This window comes from Panthera tigris, chromosome D2 (assembly GCF_018350195.1).
Source record: "Panthera tigris isolate Pti1 chromosome D2, P.tigris_Pti1_mat1.1, whole genome shotgun sequence".
In the NCBI taxonomy this organism is placed as follows: domain Eukaryota; kingdom Metazoa; phylum Chordata; class Mammalia; order Carnivora; family Felidae; genus Panthera; species Panthera tigris.
Window position 1 is genome coordinate 59,745,201 of NC_056670.1, and position 22,384 is coordinate 59,767,584.

At 48.3% G+C, this 22,384-nt stretch overlaps 1 protein-coding gene across 5 annotated transcripts; it reads left to right on the forward strand.

Moving 5' to 3' along the window:
* The first annotated feature begins 7,231 nt into the window (after positions 1-7,231).
* Positions 7,232-21,943, forward strand: PPRC1 (PPARG related coactivator 1). Of its 5 annotated transcripts, none has more exons than XM_042960188.1 (14): positions 7,233-7,448; positions 11,199-11,387; positions 11,929-12,078; positions 12,199-12,300; positions 12,415-15,316; positions 15,643-15,696; positions 16,531-16,588; positions 17,367-17,437; positions 18,389-19,112; positions 20,308-20,454; positions 20,570-20,636; positions 20,755-20,876; positions 21,125-21,276; positions 21,563-21,943. In XM_042960188.1, exons 1-14 carry the CDS (start codon positions 7,296-7,298, stop codon positions 21,664-21,666), a joined length of 4,995 nt encoding a protein of 1,664 aa, XP_042816122.1. In that variant the 5' UTR covers positions 7,233-7,295; the 3' UTR covers positions 21,667-21,943. The 5 variants fall into 5 exon arrangements, with proteins under 5 accessions (XP_042816124.1, XP_007080266.1, XP_042816122.1 ...); XM_042960189.1 differs by having other exon boundaries at positions 12,199-12,291; XM_007080201.2 differs by having other exon boundaries at positions 11,932-12,078.
* Positions 21,944-22,384: the final 441 nt, after the last annotated feature.

A 22,384-nucleotide genomic window follows, 5' to 3' on the forward strand; every position in this document is an offset into this window, starting at 1 on the left:
ACAGAGCATGAATGGGGGAGGGTCAGAGAGAGAGGGAGACACAGAATCCGAAACAGGCTCCAGGCTCAGAGCTGTCAGCACAGAGCCCGACGCGGGGCTCGAACTCACGGACCTCGAGATCATGACCTGAGCCGAAGTCGGCCGCCTAACCGACTGAGCCACCCAGGCGCCCCGATGTTTATTTATTTTTGAGAGAGAGAGAGACAGAGCACAAGCAGGAAAGGGGCAGGGAGAGACACACACACACACACAGAATCTGATGCAGACTCCAGGCTCTGAGCTGTCAGCACAGAGCCTGGTGCGGGGCTCAAACTCACAAACTGTGAGGTCGTGACCTGAGCTGAAGTCCAACGCTCAACCAACTGAGCCACCTCAGTGCCCCTAATCTTTGCTTTTCTAATTCTTCTGGGGATATTGCAAGGATTCGATGATAGGTGATATGTGACAGCAAGCTAAAGAGTGTAAACCATTCCTCAAAACTGGGTTTGGGGGACTAAAAATTAAGTGCTAAAAGAGATAGTCCCTGAAGGGTTGCGGCTCCCTAGCAGAATATCTGCAATCCAGGTATATTAATTATCTAATGCTGTGTAACAAGTTACCCTCAAGTTTAACATTTTAAGGCAATAGACTTTTATTATTTCACTCAGTGTCTGAGGGTCAGGAACACAAAAGTGGCTTAGTTGGTGTTTGACTTAGGGGTTCTCACAAGATAAGTTAAGCTGTTGTCCAGGTCTGCAAGGTTTGACTGGGGCTGGAGAATCTGCTTCCAAGTTCACTGCGATGGTTGTTGGCAGGCCTCAGTTCTTCGACGGCTGTTGGACGGAAGCTTTAATTTTTTGCCATGTGGGCTCTCCATAGGCACAACATGGCACATTAGTTTTACTAGAGTAAGAGATGAGAGAAAGAGAAAGAGAGGGAGACAGACAAGAGCCCCTGGCTTGAAAGCCTCAGTCTTTTTGTAACCTAATCTCAGCGGTGATATATCATCATGTCTGCTTTGTGTTATTGGTCACATAGATAAACCCTGCCGGCTACGATTTGGGGGTGGGGCTAATAAGAGTGGGAATAATAAGAGGTAGAGATTATTGGGAGCCATGTGAGGGTTTCTGATCATACGAGGTCTGGTCTTCAATGTTGCAGACCTAGATATCCAATTTAGGCAGTGAATCAGGATACATCAGTTTCAGGAGACTGAATCATACAAATTAAATACACATGAAACACTTTCTAGGTACTACTCTCATTCTTCTCTGGAATACTTTAGTTAAACTAGTCTTCCTTTTGAACACAACAAATGGATTTCCACTTCAGAACCTATGCACCGACTGTTCTTTTTGCTGCTCTTTGCTTTTATTTATTTTTCTAAGTTTATGTATTTATTTTGAGAGAGACAGAGAGAGTGCAAGCAGGGGAGGGGCGGCGGGGGGGGGGGGGGGAGAGAATCCCATGTAGGCTCCTTGCTCAATGCAGAGCCCATTGTGGGGCTAGATCTCAAGAACTGTGAGATCATGATCTGAGCCAAAATTAAGAGTTAGACACTTAACTGAGCCACCCAGCTGCCCCAACATATACTCTTTGAATTGCTAGGTCCTCCCTGTGCTTCTGGTCTTACTTCAGACGTCTCCTCGGAGGCCTTACCTGTTCACACCATATGAAATTGTTTCCAACTACCGTTTACACTCTCCAACTTGTTTATTTTCTGATAGCATTTATGGCCGACATTATTTTGATTCTTTATTTACTTGCAGATTATCTCCCCAGTAGAATTTGAGCACCACTAGGGAGGGTGTTTGTTTTTGTTTATTTGGTCTGTTTTGTCTTGCTGTATCTCCAGTGCCTAAAACAGTGCCTGGCACATAGTAGGCACTCAATAATAAATAAACCGGAGTGCTGATTTGTTAATTCTCACTGAAAAATACGTCATGCAAACTGGACATTTTGTCTCACTTGATCAACACGCTTTCTCAACATAGAAAATGATATGGTAAGTCAGTTACTATAACCAGGTGAGTCTTTAGTGAGCATGGAGTCAGGCAAGGATACATGATTGGAGGTGCCCAGAGTTTGATGGCTCATGTTTCTGAGGTTTTCCTTTTTTTTTTTTTTAATTTATAAACAAAATTTTTTGAAGTACTGTCTATACCTCCAGCATGGGGCTCGTTGAGCACACAACCCCAAGATCAAGGGTCCTATGTATGCCCTATCAACTGAGCCAGCCAGGTGCCCCCTGACATTTTTTATGGCTCTTAGAAATGTACCTGCCAAGGAATCAACCATGACACGCCTGTCTAGGTGTCATTGGAGATCCAAAGACATACTTATTTTTTTAGTAGATTCCACGCAGACATCATACTTATGAGAATAGATTGTTTCATTAGATGGTAAAAAAGCAAAAATGGCACAACTTTCTGCTTTAACATTAATCTTCTTCCCAAAGCCCAATCACCGAAGTAATGACCATAATTAGAGCCCAAATGGCCAGTATGTGCAGGGCATCTCTTAGAATATGTTTCTTCCATAGGGGAAGAATTGTACCATCCTGTATTGGTTGTTAATAATTTCTTATAGGCAAGTTATTCCCAGATTTATTGCAAATAAAATTTATTGTTGCCCTCATTTGACTATTTTATGAAAAAAATGTGAAAAGATTCAGTTTCTGAGTTTATGGCTTTTAAAAAATGTTTATTTTTGAGGGAGGGAAGAGGGAGAGAGAGAGAGAGGGAGAGATTGTGGGGGAGGGGCAGAGCAAAAGAGGGACAGAGGATCCAAAGTAAGCTCTGTGCCTACAGCAGACAGCCCATGTAGGGCTCAAACTCACAAACCATGAAATCATGACCTGAGCCAAAATCAGGCACCCCATGAATTTATGGCTTTTAAAGCCTATATGGGAAGGGCACTCGGGTGGCTCAGTGGGTTAAGTGTCCGACTGTTGGTTTGGGCCCAGGCCATGATCTCACGGTTCATGAGTTCAAGCCCCACAATGGGCTCTGTGTTGACAGCTCAGAACCTGCTTAGGATTCTCTTTCTCTCCCCCTCTCTCTCTCTGCCCCTCCCCACTCATGCTCAACCTCTCTCTCTCTCTCTCTCTCTCTCTCTCTCTCTCTCTCTCTGTCTCTCTCAAAATAAATAAATAAACTTAAAAAAAAATAAAGCCTATAACAGAGGCCTCTCCTCTCATGAATTGTGTGTGTGTGTGTGTGTGTGTGTGTGTGTATGTGTAAGAATGTATATTGATGCAGCCTTCCTAAAAGGCAGTTTGGCACTATCCACTGACATTGCAAATGTATACCTCCTTTAATTCAGCAATCTTATTTCAAGGAAACTATCCCATAGGAAGAGTGTAAAAAAGTGCAAAGATACATGTACACATGTACCAGAATGTTCACTATAACTTTTTAAAAAATGTTTTATTATTTATTTTTGTGTGTGTGTGAGAGAGAGAGAGAGAGCACATGTAAGCAGGGGAGAGGCAGAGAGAGAGTGGGACAGAGGATCTGAAGTGGGCTCCACACTGACAGTGGAGAGCCCAATGCGGGGCTCGAACTCACGAACTTTGAGATCATGACCTGAGCTGAAGTCGGATGCTTAACTGACTGAGCCACCCAGGTACACCTGTTCACTGTAATTCAGTTTTTCCAAAAGTCCATTGACTGATGAATGGATAAAGAAGATGTCACACACACACACACACACACACACACACACACACACATATATACACACACACACATATATAATTATTAGTCATTAAAAATAATTAAATGTTGCCATTTGCAATGACATGGATGAAGCTAGAATGTATTATACTAAGCGAAATAAGTCAGTCAGAGAGAGGCAAATACCATATGACTTCACTCGTATGTGGCATTTAAGAAACAGATGAACATTGGGAAGTGAGGGAAGAGAGGGAAATAAACCACAAGAGACTCTTTTTTTTAATGATTTTTTTTAATGTTTGTTTATTTTGAGAGGGGAAGAGAGAGTGCGAGTGGGGAGAGGCAGAGAGAGAGAGAGACAGAGAGAGAGAGAGAGAGAATCCCAAGCAGGTTCCACCCTTGTCAGTGCAGAGCCCATCTCAGGGCTTGATCCCATGAACTGTGAGATCATGACCTGAGCCCAAACCAAGAGTTGGATGCTTAACCAACTGAACCACCCCAGTGCCCTAAACCACAAAAGACTCTTAATGATAGAGAACAAACTATGGGTTGATGGAGGGAGGTGGGTGGGAGATGGGCTACATGGTTGATGGGTACAAAGGAGGGCACTTGTAACGAGCTCTGGGTGTTGTATATAAGTGATGAATCACTGAATTCTACTCCTGAAACCAATATTGCACTGTACATTAACTAAGATTTAAATTTAAAAAAATTAATTTTTAATAGTAAAAAATTGGAAATAACTTAAATATTAGTATAGTCATATAATAGAATGGATACTTACTAAAGTATCAGTAAGTAAGATCTCAGTAAAGACTATTATAGTGTTATATGAAAAAAAGCAAGTTGTAGAACCATATGTATGGAATGGTCACATTTTTTGTAAAGATTTATTCTTTAATTAAAAAATTGTTTTTAATGTTTATTTACTTTTGAGAGACAGAGAGAGTGAGAGAGAGTGTGAACAGGGGAGGGGGAGGGAGAGAGGGAGACACAGAATCTAAAGCAGGCTCCAGGCTTTGAGCCGTCAGCACAGAGCCTTACACAGAGCTTGAACCCACGAACCCTGAGATCATGACCTGTGTCAAAGTTAGAGGCTTAACCAACTGGGCCACCCAGGTGCCCCAAGATTTTTTCTTTAATTTTTAAGTAATCTCTACACCCAGTGTGGGGCTCAAACTTTCAACCCTGAGATCAAGGGTCATATGCTCTACTGACTGAGCCAGGCAGGTGCCCCTGGAATGGTCACATTTTTTTTTTTTAATAATGTTTATTATTATTTTTTTTTATTTTATTTTTTATTTTTAAAAATTTACATCCAAATTAGTTAGCATATAGTGAAACAATGATTTCAGGAGTAGATTCCTTAATGCCCCTTACCCATTTAGCCCATCCCCCCTCCCACAACCCCTCCAGTAACCCCGTTTGTTCCCCATATTTATGAGTCTCTTCTGTTTTGTCCTCCTCCCTGTTTTTGTATTATTTTTGTTTCCCTTCCCTTATGTTCATCTGTTTTGTCTCTTAAAGCCCTCATATGAGTGAAGTAATATGATTTTTGTCTTTCTCTAAATTCACTTAGTATAATACCCTCCAGTTCCATCCATGTAGTTGCAAATGACAAGATTTCATTCTTTTTGATTGCCGAATAATACTCCATTGCATATATATACCACATCTTCTTTATCCATTCGTCCATCGATGGACATTTGGGCTCTTTCCATACTTTGGCTATTGTTGATAGTGCTGCTGTAAACATGGGGGTGCATGTGTCCCTTCGAAACAGCACACCTGTATCCTGTGGATAAATGCCTAGTAGTGCAATTGCTGGGTCCTAGGGTAGTTCTATTTTTAGTTTTTTGAGGAAACTCCATACTGTTTTCCAGAGTGGCTGCACCAGCTCGCATTCTGATTTTAATGTTTATTTTTATTTATTTTTGAGAGAGAGAGAGAATGAGCAGGGGCAGGGCAGGGAGGGAGAGGGAAAGAGAGGGAATCTCCAGCAGGCTCTGCACTGTCCCCAGGGAGGCCCATGTGGGGCTTGAACTCAGAAACCGTGAGATCATGACCTGAGTCGAAGTCAGATGTTTAATGACTAAGCTACCCAGGTGCTCCCAGAAATGTCACTTTTTTTTTTAATGTTTATTTATTTTTGAGAGAGAGAAAGAGAGAGAAGAGTGCAAGCAGCAGAGGGGCAGAGAGAAAGGGAGACAGAATCCGAAGCAGGCTCCAGGCTCTGAGCTGTCAGCACAGAGCCTGACATGGGGCTCAAACTCAGGAATCCTGAGATCATGACCTGAGCCAAAGTGAGACACAACCGACTGATCCACCCTAGTGCCCCAGAAGGGTCACATTTTTGAACAACAACAAAAAAAGATCAGTGTGTGTCCATATATATTTTTACATGCATAGAAAAAGTGTGGATGAATACACACCAAAAGCAACAAGGGTCAAATCTGGGGAGCAGAACTGGAATTTGCCAAGTGTAATTTTTAATATAATTTTATATATAGTTTTGCACTATTTTAAATTATTTTTAAACTTGAGTAGAAAACTTTTTTTTTTTTAAAGAGAACAGTAAGAAAAATCTTTGAAATGACGAATCAATAGCAGTGATAGTGATGGACTGCAGAAAATATACAGAGGGACCATGGTTGATTGCAATGATCAAAAAAGCTTTCCTAGATAAAAGAGGGCATGAAAGATATTTCCAAGTTCAAATATTCCAAACAGGAAAACAAAGGTAGGAGAACACCAGTTGTCTTTGGAGGACAGCAAGATAAAGTGCAGCAACGGGAAATACATTTGGCAATGAGGTGCCAGTGTGGGTTTCTGAGAATCCCTCGAACGCGGTGTTTTAAGATTAAACTCTACAAACTTCCAGTTATTAGTAGTAGGTATGTAATATGCAACATTACATAACTAACACTGCTGTATGGTATATAGGAAAGTTGTTAAAAAGGAAATCTCATCACAAGGGGAAAATTTTTTTATTTTATCTATATACGGAGATGGGTTAGCTGAACGTATGGTGGTAATCACAGTACCTGTAAATCAAACAATCATGCTATATGCCTTAAAGTTATACAGTGATGTGTGTTAATTATTTCATTTCCTAATGAAACCAGAAATTAAAAAAAAAAAAAAAAAAGATTAAACTAGCAGGAGTGGCGCAGATTAGGTGAAGGTTAGTTCCGGGAGTGCGGGTGCCCACTAGAGGGTGCTGTTTCAAAACACAGGCCCACTTGGTCTAAGGGGAAAGGAAAGTACCGCATTATAGAACGTCAGATAAAGAGGGCGTTCCGACAGTTGGACAAATTAGGACAATAAAGAGATGCGCAAATGGTAACTCTCCTCTTATTACCTCGCGCTCCCCAACTAGGTTCCCCCCCGCGGAACACAAAATTAAGCATGACAGTATGTCTGTAGCACGTGCCGCTGGGCTCCCCTTAAAGCAACTACTACTCCCAGGCTCCCTTGCGAGGCCAGGGCCCTCTTCCCAGGTGCGAGTGGGTCTTGCCGCAAGGCCTTTTGGGATCCGCAGTCTTGCAGTGTCTTCCGGGAATTGTAGTTCCTTTCCCACAATCTGCTGGGCGAGGCGGTGCCGGCGACCAGAGCTGCGCTGAGTGTTCAGGGGCCAAGATGGCGGCGCGCCGGGGACGGAGAGACGGAGTCGCGCCGTCACCAAGTGGGGGCCCCGGACCCGACCCCGGGGGTGGAGTGCGCGGCAGCAGTTGGGGGAGTCGAAGCCAAGCGCCGTATGGGACTGTGGGCGCTGTGAGTGGTGGGGAGCAGGTGAGAGGCTGGCTGGCGGCCCGCGGCTGGCAGCAAAGCAGCGTGTGCCGGGCGATGACACGTGGACGCCACAGGAAAGGGAGGAAGCGCTCGGGAGGCTATGCGGGTGGCTGCGGAAGACAGGTTGGGCTAAATGGACCTGGGCTGTTTGCTGGAGGGATGCAGGCAGAGGCGGGGTCCCCATGGCCATTCCTCCGGAATGCTGGAGGGGCATAGTCGGGTGTTGGAAACGGCCCGTGGTGGGGGGTCAGGGATTCGGACTTGGAATCGTGGGCTAAGACCTTCCTCTAAGGATGCCGAGTGGGGGTGCCCCTAGCACCGCGCCGCAATGCCTTTTCGGAGCCACGTGGGATTGGGGGGGGGGGAGCAATTTTCCCGGGAGAACTTGTCGGCTTCCCCTCCCCCTCTAGGCGGCCCTGGCACCCACGTGGGTTGGGCTTCTGGTGGGGGGGTGGCCCTCGGGTCCACGTGGGGGCGGGGAGGGGATGTCCACGTGGCTCCCGCTCCAGGCTGCCCGGCATCTCGTATCGGCGTTGGAGCCGCACTGCTGGGAACTGGGTGTGTCTCAGCCTGTCCCGCCATCTCCGGCGGGGCTGGGGGGGGGGGGGGGCTGGCTGGGAAGGAAGGTAGGGGCTGCTTGAGTAAACTTTGCGCAGAGCCTTGGAGTAGTTTTTTTTCTCGTGCATTGGTCCACGGCGCCTCTCGACAGGGGATGGTGAAGGACTCTCCAGATGTGCGGGGAGTCAGTTCCCTGTGGATGTTAGAGTGTGTTGGGCAGTGTAGAAAGGCTGAGGTTGAAGGGCTGCGAAGTAAGCTTGTGGCGGCTTCTGTCTGACCGGCTTGTGGTGGGTTGTGAGTCATGGACACTGGCGTTTTGGTTGCTTTCGGACCTGCTTCATTCCTGATACAAGGGGCATGGGGAGTGTCAACATATACATGGGATAAGCCTAAGTAAGGTAAAGAGAATCCTTTCTCCTTCCCCCACTTTTTCCTCCAGCATCTCTTTTGAGGCGGCGGCTAAGGCCTGCTTCTTTTATTGACACACAAAAAATTGAGGTGGTCTGTATTTAAGGCTCTTTGGAATTTTGCTGGGGATGGGGAAAAGAGGCCATTTGAGAACTATTCACCACTAGTTGAACATTTATTGGACAAGGGTGGTTTCTTTCTGTCAGATTCTATTGGCTTGGCCTTCAGTTCTCCATACTGAGAAAGTGTTATCACACTCCTCTGCAGAGGGCTTCTTAAAAGTTGCCAGTGGGCTGGACTCAGTCTGAAAGGTTATCTCTCTTAAGCAGTTAAGCTGAGTCCTTGAAAGCTTTTGGGTTTTTTTTGTTTTGGTTTTAGGTGGGAATTGGGCCGCAGGCTACCAGGTAATGTCAGTTCCAGCAGACCAGTTCGGGCCCAAGAGTCTGGGGACGTAGTTTGGGAGCTGCCCACCTTTTGGAGGAGAGGCAGGAAGGATCCACGATCCAGCTGTAATCCAAATTAGGTGGTTCTTGGTGGTTGGAGATGGTCTCATGGAGAGATTATGTATATCTCTTCCCTTACGTCCTCCCCCCAAAAGATGGGCATGTGAAAGCTAGTCAGTCAACCAACTATTTATTGAGATACTGTATTCAGACACAAGGGATGCTGTGGTAAAACCACACATGGTCCGTGTTCTCCAGTATCGTCCAGTTTTATCGTGATAGACAGGCAATAAATAAATGATAAGTGGCACGAAAGGAAAAGTGCAGCGTATTTGGGATTATATAACCAGCAGTAGTAATCTATATTGTGAAGTCTGGGAAGGGATATTAAGTTGAGGTGAGGGAGGGAAGTTTTCATCATTGGAAATAGTATGGAAAGGCCTTGAAGTGGGAGGCTTCAATATGGCTTATTGAGGAAACAGAAACCTGTATGGCTGATGCATAGAGAGAGAGGCACAGTAGTAAGAGAGGACATACTGGAGAAGAGCCTAGTAGGGAAGATCAGGACCCCTGTAAGACATATTAAGGAGTTTAAACCTAATGCTAAGAGCAGTAAGCTGCTATTGGAAGGGTTTAGGAAGAGTCTCAAAGTGATCAGATGTGTATTCTTGATAACTTGTGGTTGTTTTTGAACCCTGTAGGGACAAGACTGGATGTGAGAAAGCCAGAAGGGTTTCTCTGCTAGATGATCTTGGTATCTGGGAGCTGTGCTGTGTGAGGATTGAGGGATAGGTGCTGTCAGGTGAAGAGAGGGGTGTCTCTGACTAGGGCTCCAGTATCTGCCTGATGGAGGTGGTGAGTGGTTCCCAGAGCTGGGCATTGTCTTAAAGATTTTGGCCTGGTGGCTGGGTCAGGTAGGTGGCAGGGCAAGTTGAGATGCAGTCTCCTTGCTCACCCAGGAGGAGTGTTTGCTGAGCCAGGTGCTATTCAGCTGCTGGTTGTAATTATAGGATTGTGAAGGTCTGGGAGGAGTTAGTGCCTAAAACCTGCCACCTTTCACTTCCTCTCTGGACTTGGTCTCCTAAAGTGTATCTAGCCTTTCCTCTCTGGGCATTTGAACTCCTCAGCTTGGTTAGGGGGGTGGGTTTGGAGGGTATAGTCACACCTGTGTTTTTGTTTTTTGCTTTCTCTTGAAAGAGGTGCAGAGTTTCCCTTTGCTGAGTGGGGGAGGGAGGCTTGTATTTGTTTCTATTCAGTCTTTCCATCATCTGTTTCCTATAGTGGAGATACCCCTGGCTTTGGCCTCTGGCCTTGCCAGTCCCATTCCAGCTACTTCTGGCTCTGCCCACACCCACACTCTTGACAGGCCTGGGCGGGTGGCTCCCTGCCTGACAAGGCTGAAGATGTTGCTGGTTCCCAGGCAAGTAGTGGGGTGCGGCTTTTCCATGTACTGACTCAAGGAATCAAGCTTTCTCTTCTTTTGCTCTCACATGGTAGGAGTAGGGAGGAGACTTTTCCTTTGGGACTACCATTGAGAGGTTCAGTGGCACACTGTAGGGCCTTCAAAATAAAAGTGTGAATTAAGTGTGAATCACAGCTGTGTATAAGACACGGTGCTAGGCATCACGAATAATTAGGAAGTATAAGAACAGTTTAAACCCTTCCAAGATCAAAGAAGGATATAGGCTAGTATCGTACAAAGGGTTATTTTGCCCCAAAGGAACTTAGAATTTAGTTTTAGTAATGATGCTAGGACTATCATGGGGTGGAGAGGGGACAAGATGTGATTGCCACTGGTACGGAAACCTGAATGAATTCAGGGGTGTGAGGAGAGATCAGCATGGATTGGGGAAGCCTGAGTTATCTTGAAGAAGGTAGGGTTTCTAAGCTAAGCAGAGAAGAGAGGCCTAGGCAGGATTTGGGAGAGGGAAGGTGGTTGGAGCTGAAATTGCCTGTTTGCTGACCACCACTCTTTCGGTGTACCCCTCAGACTGTTCGACTCTTCTGAAAAATCTTGTTCTTTCTGATGTTTTTACTCCCTGGTTTAGTGATCTTCTGTGGCTCCAACTGTTTCTGGATGGAGTCCAAACTTTTTTTTTTTTTTTTTTTTTTTTGCCCAGAAGATCCATGAACACTGCCATCCTGACTGGGGCTTTGTTTCGTAGGTTGTACTTCTCTCTGCCCAGCAAGTCCAGAGGTTTGGCTTTGGTGGGGCTCCTGCTGAGTCTGGGGCCATTGGTGGAAGCTTGGGCACCTGGTTTACAGAGCATATCATTCAGCTGCCCTAGGTGCCCCGTGCTCTGCAGACTTTACACCCTTCTGACTGTCCTGTTTGCCTCAGGTGCTGCTGCATGAGGAAGGGGACGATTCTGGTTTTGTCAGTCTGTCTCGGCTTGGCCCCTGTCTGAGGGACAAGGACCTGGAGATGGAGGAGCTGATACTGCAGGATGAGACACTGCTGGGGACCATGCAGAGCTACATGGATGCCTCCCTCATCTCCCTCATTGAAGATTTTGGGAGCCTTGGGGAGGTGAGCTGGGACTGGGTTTGGAGGTCTTCAGGTGGGAGCTTTGCATTGGAGGCTATGGCCCGGTGGCTCTGCTTTCCCAGGATCTTGGCTCCTGGATACCTAAACTGAGTCCTTCAAGTGTGTTTCTCATTTCTCCAGGAGAATTGGGCTACAAGCTGCCAGATTATATCCCATGTGAACATGCCCTGGCAGGCTTGGACTGTAGTCCTGCATGGGCCCCCAACTTACATGTCCAGGGGGGTTCCCATCTGTGTTTTGAGTTCAATTCCAGCCTAGCCGAGGGTTGTCTGCTGAGCATCCCACATTTAGGGGTGGAAGGAGTATGTGAAACATAAGCCTAAGTATCAATTCTGACAGGCCTCTGTTGGCATTAGAGGGGTGGGAGATGGTAATGAATGAGATTAGAGCCCATGCTTCCTGGCAGTCTAGCAAATTGAGCTGAACTGAGCCTGAGAGGCTGATTCTCTTGGCTTGCAGTCATTCTGAGTGGCCAGTAGACCATTAGGAATAATGGTAGGACCTTCCTTTTGTCTTTCTGGAGCAGAGCAGGTTATCTCTGGAGGACCAGAATGAAGTGTCACTGCTCACAGCTCTGACAGAGATCTTGGACAATGCAGATTCCGAGAACCTGTCTCCGTTTGACAGCATTCCTGACTCAGAACTGCTTGTGTCACCTCGGGAGGGCTCCTCTGTGAGTGTGGGACCAGGGGAAGAGGGTATGTGGTTGGTGCAAATGTTAGAACCATGACTGTGGGCCTACTTATATAGTTGTGAAGCACAAACTCATCTCAGGTCTTTTTCTCCCTGTCAGCTGCACAAGCTGCTCACCCTCTCCCGGACACCTCCAGAACGTGACCTCATCACCCCAGTTGACCCACTGGGGCCCAGCACAGGCAGTAATAGAGTGAGTGGGGTAAGCCTGACCTAGGGAGCCTCGGAGACTCCCAGGAGGGAGAAGTATGTGGGGACAGGCCTGGAAAAATATATCCTTGGCGAAAATATCTGTAGCTTCTTTTCTCTTCTGCAGGTTGAGATGTCCCTCTCAGATCCCCCTTGGGACTTCTCCCCACCCTCCTTCTTAGAGACTTCCTTCCCTAAGCTTCCTAGCTGGAGACCCTCAAGATCAAGAGCCCGCTGGGGTCAATCCCCTCCTCCCCAGCAGCGTAGCGATGGGGAAGAAGAGGAGGAGGTGGCCAGCTTTAGTGGCCAGATGCTTGCTGGGGAGCTCGACAACTCCGTGAGCAGTATTCCAGACTTCCCTATGCACCTGGCCTGCCCGGAGGAGGAAGATAAAACAGCAGCAGCAGAGATGGCAGTGCAGGCAGCTGGGGACGAGAGCATCTCCTCCTTGAGTGAGTTGGTGCGGGCCATGCATCCATACTGCTTGCCCAACCTCACCCACCTGACATCACTCGAGGATGAGCTTCAGGAGCAGCCGGATGATTTGACACTGCCTGAGGATTGTGTGGTGCTAGAGATTGTGGGCCAGGCAGCCACAGCTGGCAATGACCTGGAGATCCCAGTTGTGGTACGGAAGATTCCTACTGGACCCCAGCCTGTGCTTCTGGATGACTCACTAGAGGCCAGTCCAGCTTTGAAGCTACTCATGCCTACACTAGAGTCAGAGACAGAGGCTGCTGTGCCCAAGGAGAACCTCTGCCCTCAGAAAGAGGGGTTGTCAGAGGAAAAGCTGGAGTCAGTCTGCTTGTTAGAGCCCAAGGAGGTCATGGAACCAATGATGCCCAAGGAGTCTCAGAACCCACCAGCCAACACAATGCTGAGTTCCCAGAAAGCTCGAAAGGGCAGGAGGAAGAAGAGCAAAGAGCAGCCAGCAGCCTGTACAGAAGGCTATGCCAGGAGGCTGAGGTCATCTTCTCGTGGGCAATCTACTGTGGCTACAGAGATAACCTCACAGGCAGGAAATTTGCCTCAGGAGGAACTTAAAAGAGAGGTCGCACCTCCCCGTAGTAGAGGGAAGCCCCGGGCTTGGGCTCGGGCCTGGGCAGCTGCCTTGGAGAAACCTAGCTCTGGGAACTTGGAGAGTAGTGCTGGACAAGCTAGTGCTGCTAAAGAAGATCCTCTAGACCTTTATTCCAACCTGGTAGACAGCATCCACGCTAACCCTGTTCCAACTCATCTCTCACTGGTTGATTCTGCTCCATCCGACCCCATGCCACTTGAGTCTGTTGAAACTGATCCCACTGCAGTTAACCCTGTTCAAGCTGACCCTGTACCTGTTGATCCTGCATTGGTTGACTTTGCTTCAGCCAACTCAGAGCTGGTTGACCCTCTCCCAGCTGACCCAGTCCTGGCTGACTCAGCAGAAATTGACCCTACAGTGGTTGTTCCCATCTCAGATGACTTGCCACCAGGTGACCCTGTCCCAGCCGACTCAGCACCAGTTGACTCTGTTCCCAGTGACCTGGCTCCAGTTGATCCTGTGCTAGTTAAATCTAGGCCATCTGATCCCAGACGTGGTGCAGTGTCTTCAGTCCAGGGGAGTCCAGCTCCCCAGTTACTTCTGGAGTCAGAGTCCTTGGACCCCCTAAAGGCCATCATCCCCGAAGTCCGGGAGGTTGTGGGTCCTTTGAAGGTAGAAAGTAGTACCAGTGCCACAACCCAGGAAGCCAGACCTCGGCCTCTTAGCCTATCAGAGTACCGGCGACGAAGGCAGCAGCGCCAAGCAGATGCAGAAGAGAGGAGTCCCCAGCCCCCAGCTGGGAAGTGGCCTAGTCTCCCAGAGACCCCCACAGGGCTGGCAGACATCCCTTGTCTTGTCATCCCACCAGCCCCAGCCAAGAAGACAACTCTGCAGAGAAGCCCTGAGGTTCCTCCTGAGGCTTGCTTTGTGCCTATGGGTCCCAGCCCTGCTTCTCCTAGTCCTGAGCCACCTGCAAGCAAACCTGTGGCCTCAACTCCCACTGAACAGGTGCCATCCCAAGAGATACCACTACCAGCAAGACCTCCACCTCCTACTGTGCAGTCCATGCCCTCCACAATGCCCACTGCTTTGCCTTTTCCCCCAGGTGGGCTAGGCATGACTCCCATGATGCCCCTTCCTACAGGTGGGCAAGGGATCCCCAGTCTGCCCCCACCTCCCTTGCAGCCTCCCAGTCTTCCAATGTCTATGGGACCGGTGCCACCTGATCCCTATACTCATTATGCTCCTGTGCCACCCTGGCCTTGTTATCCCCCTGTGTCCCCTTCTGGCTATCCATGCCTCCCCCCGCCACCAACAGTGCCCCTAGTATCTGGTACTCCTGGCACCTATGCTGTGCCCCCCACTTGCAATGTGCCTTGGGTACCCCCTCCAGCCCCAGTCCCACCTTACAGCTCCAGCTGTGCCTATGGGCCCTTGGGATGGGGCCCAGGGCTGCAACACCCTCCATTCTGGCCTTCTATGCCACCACCTCCTTTGCCTCTGGCATCTGTTGGGAGAGCTGCTCCCCCACCCAAGGTGGAGCCCAGTGGCATCCCAGCTGGCCCTCCTGAAAGTGTACTTTCTGTGCCAATGGCTCCTCCTCTCAGTCTTGGGTCAACTGGCCAGGGAGCTTTGCAGATAGAGCCCACCAAGGTGGAGCCCACCAAGGTGGAAGTCAAGTCAGTGCCTGTGTCTCCTCATCTGAAACATAAGGTGTCCTCCCCAATGCAAAGCCCCCAGATTAAGGCTCCACCGTGTTTGTCTGCTGAGAGTGTGGATGTTGAGGAGCCTGCATCAGAGAGGCTAAAGCCTGAGATCCAGGAGACAAGGCCCAGGGAGAAGCCCCCCTCTCCTGTTACCAAGGTTGCTCCTACACCCACACCAAAGCAGAGCACTGTAACTAAGGTGCCTGCTGTCCACCCAGCCCGTCTAAGGAAACTCTCCTTCCTGCCTACCCCACGGACTCAAGGCCCTGAGGACGTGGTACAGGCTTTCATCAGTGAGATTGGTAAGTGCCACATGGTTTAGTTGATGTGAAAGGCATGGGGGTTGGATGGGGAGTGTCCTCCATAGAACACGATAAACCACTCTCATAGGGACTGGTCTTTGTCAGATTTGTTTGGAGGGTTCTTTGTTTTTTTGGAGGGTTCTTGAGAGACCGAGCTCTGGGTTTGTTTGATTTCTTCTGCTTTGTGTTGCTGCCTTGGTTTGCTTAGTACAGTGGTTAGGGACAGCATCAAGGGAATTGATTTGGGAGATGACTTGGGAATTCCAGGACCTGGGCACTCAGTCGATAGGGGCTGGATTCCAATCCTGTGTTGTGTACTTCCACAGGAATTGAGGCATCGGACCTGTCCAGTCTGCTGGAGCAGTTTGAGAAATCTGAAGGTGAGGGCACCTAGGTAGCTATGCTGTAATCGCTTTTTATTGATGCTTTATTTGGGCCCAGCCCTGTAGTTGCTTAGGTGGAAGGAAGGGAACGGTGGAGGGGCGGTCTCAGTCCCAGAGAAGTAGTTTCAATCTGATTGCAAGGGGAAGACAAGGTTCATGGACAATACAGTCTAAGCCAGGGACAGGTGGTAGTAAGCATGGCAAGAATTATAAAGAGTAGTTGGATGTGGAGGTCCCAGTGGGTTGGGTTGGTTGGGGACATTTTTCTAGAAAACTGGCTGTTAGGCTGGGCTCTGAAATACAGGATGCATGTGTAGTGAATAAAGGCAGAAGTATAAGGAGGATTGTATGTTTGGAAGACAGTGGATAGCTGAGCTTACTCAGTACAAAGCAAGGATCTAGGTGCTCTGGAGGATACTATGTCCTGTTCGTAAGGAGCTTATGGTCTAATAGGGGAGGAAAATTACATAAATGTCCCTGAGTTAGTAACAAGTTATCTACAATACAAGGAAAAATGTAATACGGTGTAAGTGTAGAACCAGAATAGACCAAGACTGGAAAGTTAGGTCATATAGAACCTTGAACGCTAGTCTTAGAAGTTTGGACTCTATCTCAGATTCACTGGGAAGTTAACAGATATTTCTGAGCAGAAACATGATTAAAAATAGTACCTGGGTATCTACTAGAAGAGAATGGATCTCTCTGGGGAGAGTCCAGTGATATATGTACACAAAGTGGATTTTTCTTCTTTGGGTCTCAAAGCCAGCCCTTCTGTGCCTCCTCAATCTGGAACATCTGGTTGGCCTTTTAACTAATTTGGTTTCTTTGCAGCCAAAAAGGAGTGCCCTCCCCCGGCTCCTGCTGACAGCTTGGCTGTAGGAAACTCAGGGTGAGTATGGAGACATATGAGCGAGTTACCCTACAGCTGTTGGTCAGCAGCCGGCCGGTGCTTCAGGACCGTCAACTGGATGCCTCTGTTACAGGGCTTTTAGTCAGCTTTAGAGTCTTTCCCTGTTTCCCCCTCCCCTCCTCAGCTCATCACTACTGGGCACTGTCTTGGGTGGTAGGTAGGAGGGTGTGTACCATCCTCTGGCTGATTCCAGTCTGGGATTCCAAATGTCCTGGAGTTGCCTTTTGTCTTCTGGCAAATTGTGCCTTTGGGGATTTCTTTCCTTCCTTTTATCAAGTGTTAAGCTTGCTCAACACTGGTGATGATAAAAGATCAAGTGGGGTAAGGTGTTGGTGGCTAGGGCTCTCCTGACTCCTTGGACGAAGTACCCTGGACCTCCTTGTTCCTCAGTCTTCCAGCACTGAGAGGCCTTTTTTCATTTTTCATGTTCATGGTACCCTATCCTGTGCTGCCAAGCATATTCCCATCCATGTTGATTTTGGGTTGGTTTGAGCTAGGCAGGCAAGTCTCCTGGCTTAAAGGAGGTGGGGGGTATTTAAGGTCATAGCCAGCCTGCCTCCTAGAATTGGACAGAGCTGAGCTGAGACCCAAACTACATTCAGTCAGTAAGATCGCATTTGTGCTGGAGGAGAGTGATAGGGGCAGTTTGTGTATCCTATTCTTCTCTGCACACACCCCTCTCCCGTTGCTTTATGAGGAAAACATATACAAGATGTTGAGGAGGCAATGAACCAGGCTTTCCCTTTTCCCCCGCCAGCAACGTTGACACTCCCCAGGAGAAGAGGCCCCTAGACCGGTTACAAGCCCCAGAACTGGCCAACGTGGCAGGTGGGTTCAGGGTGGGGAATTCTGCCTTTGATTAGTTTATGCAGCGAATGTTTGTAGAGTCTGCCCTGCACTGGGTGTGTGTAGTTGTTGGGAATACAGAGATCTGATCCTCATCCTTGAGATTCTCACAGTCCAGGGAGCAGATGTATAAACGAGCATGTTGAGTATCAGAGATCGTATGTTAAAGGAGCCTTTGTGGTTTATAGTGGGATCTGAAATGGGTCGGTCAGGGGAGGGTCATGTACAGTTGGTGTTATCCCTGAGGCAGAGGTTTGAGAAGATGACTAATACCAATTAGATTTAGGGGATGGGGCATTCTAGGGAGATGGAGCTGCTGGAGAACTGAAGAAATGAAACCAGCCTGTTACGTTTTGGGGAATTATGAGTTGTTTGGTTTGACTGGAGTGTAGTGGCTGATGAGGGTGGTGGGCAGAACTAAAGCAAGAGATAAAGCTGAAGTGTTAAGTAGGAAGTCAGATGAAGGGAACTTTGAATGCCGTGTTAAGCTGTTTGGACTTTATCTTTGCATTGAAGAAGCAATTCGTTACGGGGCCGTTCCCTGTAGCAGGAATGTAGAAAACAGGTGGATGGGCATGAAGCCCCAGGCAGGAGATCATTGGAAGGTGATTACAGGAGTCCAGGCAGATGCAGCCCAGGCAGTGTAGGGGGAGGGCTGGGTCTAAGAATGGAGAGGTAGACCATATAGGAGCTGGTCACTAACTAGGTTTGGGCAGTGAGAGGCTGAGGGGTTCAGGAGGACACTAGCTGTCTGGGTTTATATTGCTTGGTCCCCAAGATGGGGAACTTGGGGGAAGGAATAGTTGCAATAGTGGGAGAAGTTGGGCTGTTGACCTTTGGTGTTCTTTGTGACATGAGGTGGGGGTCTCTGGAGCCCCTGGAAGTGTAGAATCGGATCTCATCCTGCTATCTCCATCCTCCCTCCCCTCACAGGGCTCACCCCACCAGCCACCCCTCCCCACCAATTATGGAAGCCCCTGGCTGCTGTTTCACTGCTGGCCAAAGCCAAATCTCCTAAGTCCACCGCCCAGGAGGGAACCCTGAAGCCTGAAGGAGTTACAGAGGCCAAACATCCAGCTGCAGCCTGCCTCCAAGAAGGGGTCCATGGCCCTAGTCCAGTCCATGTGGGCTCTGGGGACCATGACTATTGTGTCCGGAGCAGGACTCCCCCCAAAAAGACGCCTGCCTTAGTCATTCCAGAGGTGGGCTCCCGATGGAACGTCAAACGCCATCAGGACATCACCATCAAACCCGTCTTGTCCCTGGGCCTGGCCGCCCCCCTGCCCCCACGCACAGCTGCCTCCCAGGAGCCACTTGATCACAGGACTAGCAGTGAGCAGGCAGATGCCCCAGCAACTTGCCTTGCCCCATCCGCCTTGCTCTCCCCTGAGGCCTCACCTTGCCGGAATGACATGAACACTAGGACTCCCCCTGAGCCCTCAGCCAAGCAGCGGTCGGTGCGCTGTTACCGAAAAGCCTGCAGGTCGGCCAGCCCCCCAAGCCGGGGTTGGCAGGGCTGCCGTGGCCGCAGCAGCCGTTCTATCAGCTCTGGGTCCAACCGGACCAGCGAAGCATCTTCCTCCTCATCCTCATCGTCGTCTTCCTCATCCCGGTCCCGGTCCCGGTCCCTCTCCCCCCCACACAAGAGGTGGCGAAGGTGAGCTCTGATGGCCTGTTAGGTCCTCTTCATTTAGGAAGTCCATGGGCTCTCCTTTGGTTTACTTAGAAAGCTTTTGCACATTGAGCTTGATGCTTTCAGGCATTAAGGCTTCTACTTCTGTCCTTGGCTTTTGTCTTCTTCCCCTTTCCTGGATTATTGAAGGAGGCAAGCTGTGAGAAGATAGCTTCTATACCCTGTTTGAGTTTGGGGATCACCGAGGTCTGCTGCTTCCTTGACCCCTGCCTTGGGGAGACCATTAGGCTTGTGTCTCGCCCGTGTTTGATCCTTTACATACTTTATCAGTCCTCACTTCTGCTCTTTTCTTGTGGGATGTTGGAAGGTGGGATAAGTAGCTTGTTAATGGCAGTTCTTCTAATCATCTGTCCAGGAAAGAGTCTGGGCAGTTCCTTTGGTTGTCACTGTGGCCTCATACGTTTTCTGGCAATGCCTTTTTCTCAGTTAAAGACCAAGATTTTCCTACTTAATCCATGAATAATTTTTTGTTTTTAAACCAGAATAATCTCTTTTTAAAAAAAAATTTTTTAATGTTTATTCATTTTCTGAGAGCAAGACAGAGCACGAGTGGGGGAGGGGCAGAGAGAGGGAGACACAGAATCCAAAGCAGGTTCCAGGCTCTGAGCTGTCAGCACAGAGCCCAATGTGGCGCTCAGCCTCACTAACCGTGAGATCATGACCTGGCTGAAGTGGGACGCTTAACCGTCTGAGCCACCCAGGTGCCCCTGAGCCAGAATGACCTCTTAAGAAATGACCTCTACTCTATGTCTAGCAAGTCACCTCCTTTTTACATCCTGGTCACAGTACTGCTATGAGACATGTTAGGGGAGCAGGAACCCAGAGACCCAGGCCTGGCATCCCCAGCTAGACCTAGGGCCCAGCCCTTTATTCCCAAGTCTCCATTTATTTTTCTTTGACTTGTTAAACGTTTTTGTTGTTAATTGCATAGTTGAAAATAACTATGATCTATGTGAGAACACTCTAAAACATTCCAAATACGCCTAAAATTCATGAGGGCTCAGTTTGGTCATCTGTGGAGTTCTTCTAGATCTCTTTTCCTCTGCTTTTCCTTTGGTCCTGAGCTTCCGGGCAGGGAGGCAAGGTTGGGGCCAAGGTGAGGTAAGCAGAATATATCTGCACCACTCCCAGCATTCCTGCATGCCTCTTTATTCTCTAGATCCAGTTGCAGTTCTTCTGGACGTTCGCGAAGATGCTCTTCCTCGTCGTCCTCCTCATCTTCCTCATCTTCCTCATCTTCGTCATCCAGTTCCCGAAGCCGGTCCCGCTCCCCATCCCCCCGCCGGAGAAGTGACAGGAGGCGGAGGTGAGTGTGTGATCAGGGAGTCTGGGTATCTGGGATGCAAATCCCAAATTTGAGAGTTCTGAGACTTGAGTTGTCTAATGTCTGGGGGGCTGATGGCACCTTCTTTTCATATCAGGTACAGCTCTTATCGTTCACATGACCATTACCAAAGGCAGAGAGTGCTGCAGAAGGAGCGTGCAATAGTGAGTAGAGGAATAGGTCCTGGGAGGATGGGGCTTGCCCCTGAGCCATGAGCTTGGAGAGCCTTCTGCAGCAGTGGCCTTGGCTCATGGTGTGTCAATTTTCCTTGTCTCAACATAGGAGGAGAGAAGAGTGGTCTTCATTGGGAAGATACCTGGCCGCATGACTCGGTCAGAATTGAAACAGAGGTTCTCTGTTTTTGGAGAGATTGAGGAGTGCACTATCCACTTCCGTGTCCAAGGGTAAGGTTGGACCTTTAGGTCAGAATGTCCTTTCCACCCCATTTGTCTACCTTGGTGCTGCTTTGTCTTTCCCCCTTCCTTCCTCTGGTGTGTTAGGCAATGTAGGATGACACCTTCACTCCTAGTCAGAGGGTTGGCCATTTGGGGAAGAAGAACTACCCAAGTCTATCTCTACCCTGGGAAGTATCTCTTCTCCTTGGCAAGTGCCTAAATAGCCATCCCAGCCTCTGCCTCACCTTCCTCACCAGTGACAACTACGGCTTCGTCACTTACCGCTATGCTGAAGAGGCATTTGCAGCCATCGAGAGTGGCCACAAGCTAAGGCAGGCAGATGAGCAGCCCTTTGATCTCTGCTTTGGGGGCCGCAGGCAGTTCTGCAAGAGAAGCTATTCTGATCTTGGTGAGTGGAGGAGACCCCGAGGCTTTGGTATACTTCATATTGTCCCCAGAAGGGTTTCCAACCTTTTGAGAGTGGAGCTAGGTAGACTTGTCACTATGTGACACACAAAGAACACAAAGGGGGTGGGATGAGAGGAGAAATGGGGGCTCTTTAGTCTTATTTACTTAACACCAGGGTGATTGATGTTATTCCATCCATTATTGGGGTGGGAGGAGGCTGGCCATTTGAGGACCCTGTGATTGGGAAGTATTGTCAGAGACCTTGATGTCTGTCTCTATTTTTATAGACTCCAACCGGGAAGACTTTGACCCTGCTCCTGTAAAGAGCAAATTTGATTCTCTTGACTTTGACACATTGTTGAAACAGGCCCAGAAGAACCTCAGGAGGTAACCCTGGGCCCTTCTCCCCCTTCCCTCCTTCTTTGGAGGTGTCCAACCTCCTCCACCCTCCCCTCCCCCAATTTAGGGGAGAGAGCTGCTAGTGAGATGACTGTTTTATAAAGAAATGGAAAAAAGTGAAATAAAAAATGTGTTAAATCAGATTTTTGAAGGGTTATTTGTTTTTTTATAACAGGCATTGAAACAAGTTAACTCATTCCTATGTTAAGATGGGGCTGAGGGGTTCCCCTGTGTTTGGAAGTTCTAAGGCACTATACAGACCAATAAACACGAACTACAAACAATTTCCAAGTGCTGTTGTGCTTCTTTCAATGGTGCTAGTGCCAGACATACTCACTTTTCCAATCTGAATACAATCAGGGACAGGCTTACCTCCATTTAGTTCCTAGGACCCCTCTTTGGTTTGATGCAAAATCCTATTGGACTTGATACTTGTCTCCTTAGGTTGTGTTGTCTGTGAAATCAGTCTTCTAGGGCAGTGTTTCTCAAACTTTAAAAGGGATCTCTTCAGAATGTAGATTCTGACTTCTGGGGTGGAGCCTGAGATTCTGCATTTCAAACAAAGGGATGCTGATGCTGCAGTCTCAAGGAAGGGATTTTACCATCAAGAACCTGGAGGAAGTTTGCAGTTGTTCCAAATGAAGGATCTCTAAACAGAAGCTTCTGTGTACATGTACCATTTTAGCTTGAGCACAATGCTTGGTACACAA